This window comes from Branchiostoma belcheri, unplaced genomic scaffold (assembly GCF_001625305.1).
Source record: "Branchiostoma belcheri isolate BF01 breed outbred unplaced genomic scaffold, Haploidv18h27 scaffold21, whole genome shotgun sequence".
NCBI classification, from domain to species: domain Eukaryota; kingdom Metazoa; phylum Chordata; class Leptocardii; order Amphioxiformes; family Branchiostomatidae; genus Branchiostoma; species Branchiostoma belcheri.
Genome location: NW_017803602.1, coordinates 623,027 through 624,447, shown reverse-complemented (window position 1 = coordinate 624,447; position 1,421 = coordinate 623,027). Strand labels below are relative to the sequence as shown.

The 1,421-nt window shown below is 44.3% G+C and overlaps 1 protein-coding gene across 1 annotated transcript; it reads left to right on the top strand.

Moving 5' to 3' along the window:
- The first annotated feature begins 194 nt into the window (after nucleotides 1-194).
- On the top strand, nucleotides 195-1,421 carry LOC109469611 (adhesion G-protein coupled receptor D1-like). Its single transcript, XM_019768150.1, has 3 exons — nucleotides 195-343; nucleotides 619-739; nucleotides 1,215-1,421. Exons 1-3 carry the CDS (start codon nucleotides 207-209, stop codon nucleotides 1,419-1,421), a joined length of 465 nt encoding a protein of 154 aa, XP_019623709.1. The 5' UTR covers nucleotides 195-206.

Genomic DNA, 1,421 nt, shown 5'->3' with positions numbered 1-1,421 from the left:
TTCTGCCTGTTAATCTTCTACCACCCACTTGCTATCAACCGACTCTTTCTAGACAAACAAACAAACAAAACCCAAAACGCAGTAACCCCATATAATACTTCCATAACTGAAAGTAATCACAGCATTGCAACTTGTCATTGAGGCTGAAACACAATATTTGTCAAATGCTTACCAGACGCTTGTTTGTCTCTGAATCCTAACTTAGAATGAAGAGAGCAGACAACACGTACGGAGACGGTCAGAACCCGGACCTGTACTTCATCAGCACGGGCGGCCAGACCCGGGCCAGCCGGGGCTTCTCCGTGTCGGCTGAGTGGATCTCCATGCCGTCTGTTGCCTACAGGTGGGAGGGGGGGGTGATGGTAATTAAATGACGATGTTAAGGTCATTATCAATTTGAGATGTACATATTAGAGTCAACACCAGTTCTAGTATTTTGTTTAATATACCTTTTATGTACCTTTTCCACTAGGGCGGCAATACTTTTGGATTTGTGTGATCCATTATTGTAGTGCAATAGCCACCCAAGTAAAACGCCTTAAAAAGGTATGTAGGTGGGTAATATTTGGTGGTGACGGTCAAGTTTGTGGAACTTCCTAACTAAGTCGTCTACCACAGGTTCGCCCTCTGCACGACTGTCCGGGATTTTGACGGTGTGTGGTTCCAGTGCACCCATGATGTCCCCGACGGTACCTGGTTTCACTTCGTGTTCACCTGGAACAAACAGACTATGCTCAAGGTACGAGCTATCAGAACGGTCACTTTAACTTTAGTAGCCATCATCGGCCGTGGTGCTATAGATTGTTGTACAATATTAATGCAAATATTTCACAGGCATGCAGCTGCCACCCCCTCATTGGTCGAGCCAGTAATTGCCATTCTATCATTGGTTGAGCTCCTAATGGTAATAGGCTGTCAGTAGTGCCGTATATGTTAACCTGTTCAAGTTCACTATCAAAAATCATTATTCGATTTTTATTTAATTTAACATGGACTCGAACTATAAGACTAGAACAGTTCAGTACAGCAATGTATTCGCAATATCATGACGTTTTAAGTACAATCCCAATGACGACGTTGCATTAGTTATCCGGATCGATGTGTATCTAGAATCTACTAGAATCCTCCAGCCTTTTTAGAGGGAGGTCTTGTGTTGTTCTGGATGTCCTTGCAATGTAACTTACGCTGATGTAACATTTGCTGTTTCTGGAAAGGTTTACATTGGCGGGAGTCTGAGTGGACAAACTAGGGGTCTTCTTTCCAGTGGATCTGGCAAACTTTGGTACAGCAACCTGACACTGGGGAGACCAAACAACTTACAGAACAGCCACCACGCCTCTGCAGCTTACAGCAACCTGAAAATTTTTGAGCGAGAACTCAGTGCTGTGGAGGTGTCCGCTTTGTACAACAGTGAACGGTGA

What these genes read in the sequence shown, in the direction of transcription:
- LOC109469611 (XM_019768150.1), top strand. Translation starts at nt 207, where the DNA reads ATGAAGAGAGCAGACAACACGTACGGAGACGGTCAGAACCCGGACCTG. An exon ending in ATGCCGTCTGTTGCCTACAG is followed by an intron (nt 344 to 618) that starts GTGGGAGGGGGG and finishes CGTCTACCACAG; the next exon opens with GTTCGCCCTCTGCACGACTG. An exon ending in ACAAACAGACTATGCTCAAG is followed by an intron (nt 740 to 1,214) that starts GTACGAGCTATC and finishes GTTTCTGGAAAG; the next exon opens with GTTTACATTGGCGGGAGTCT.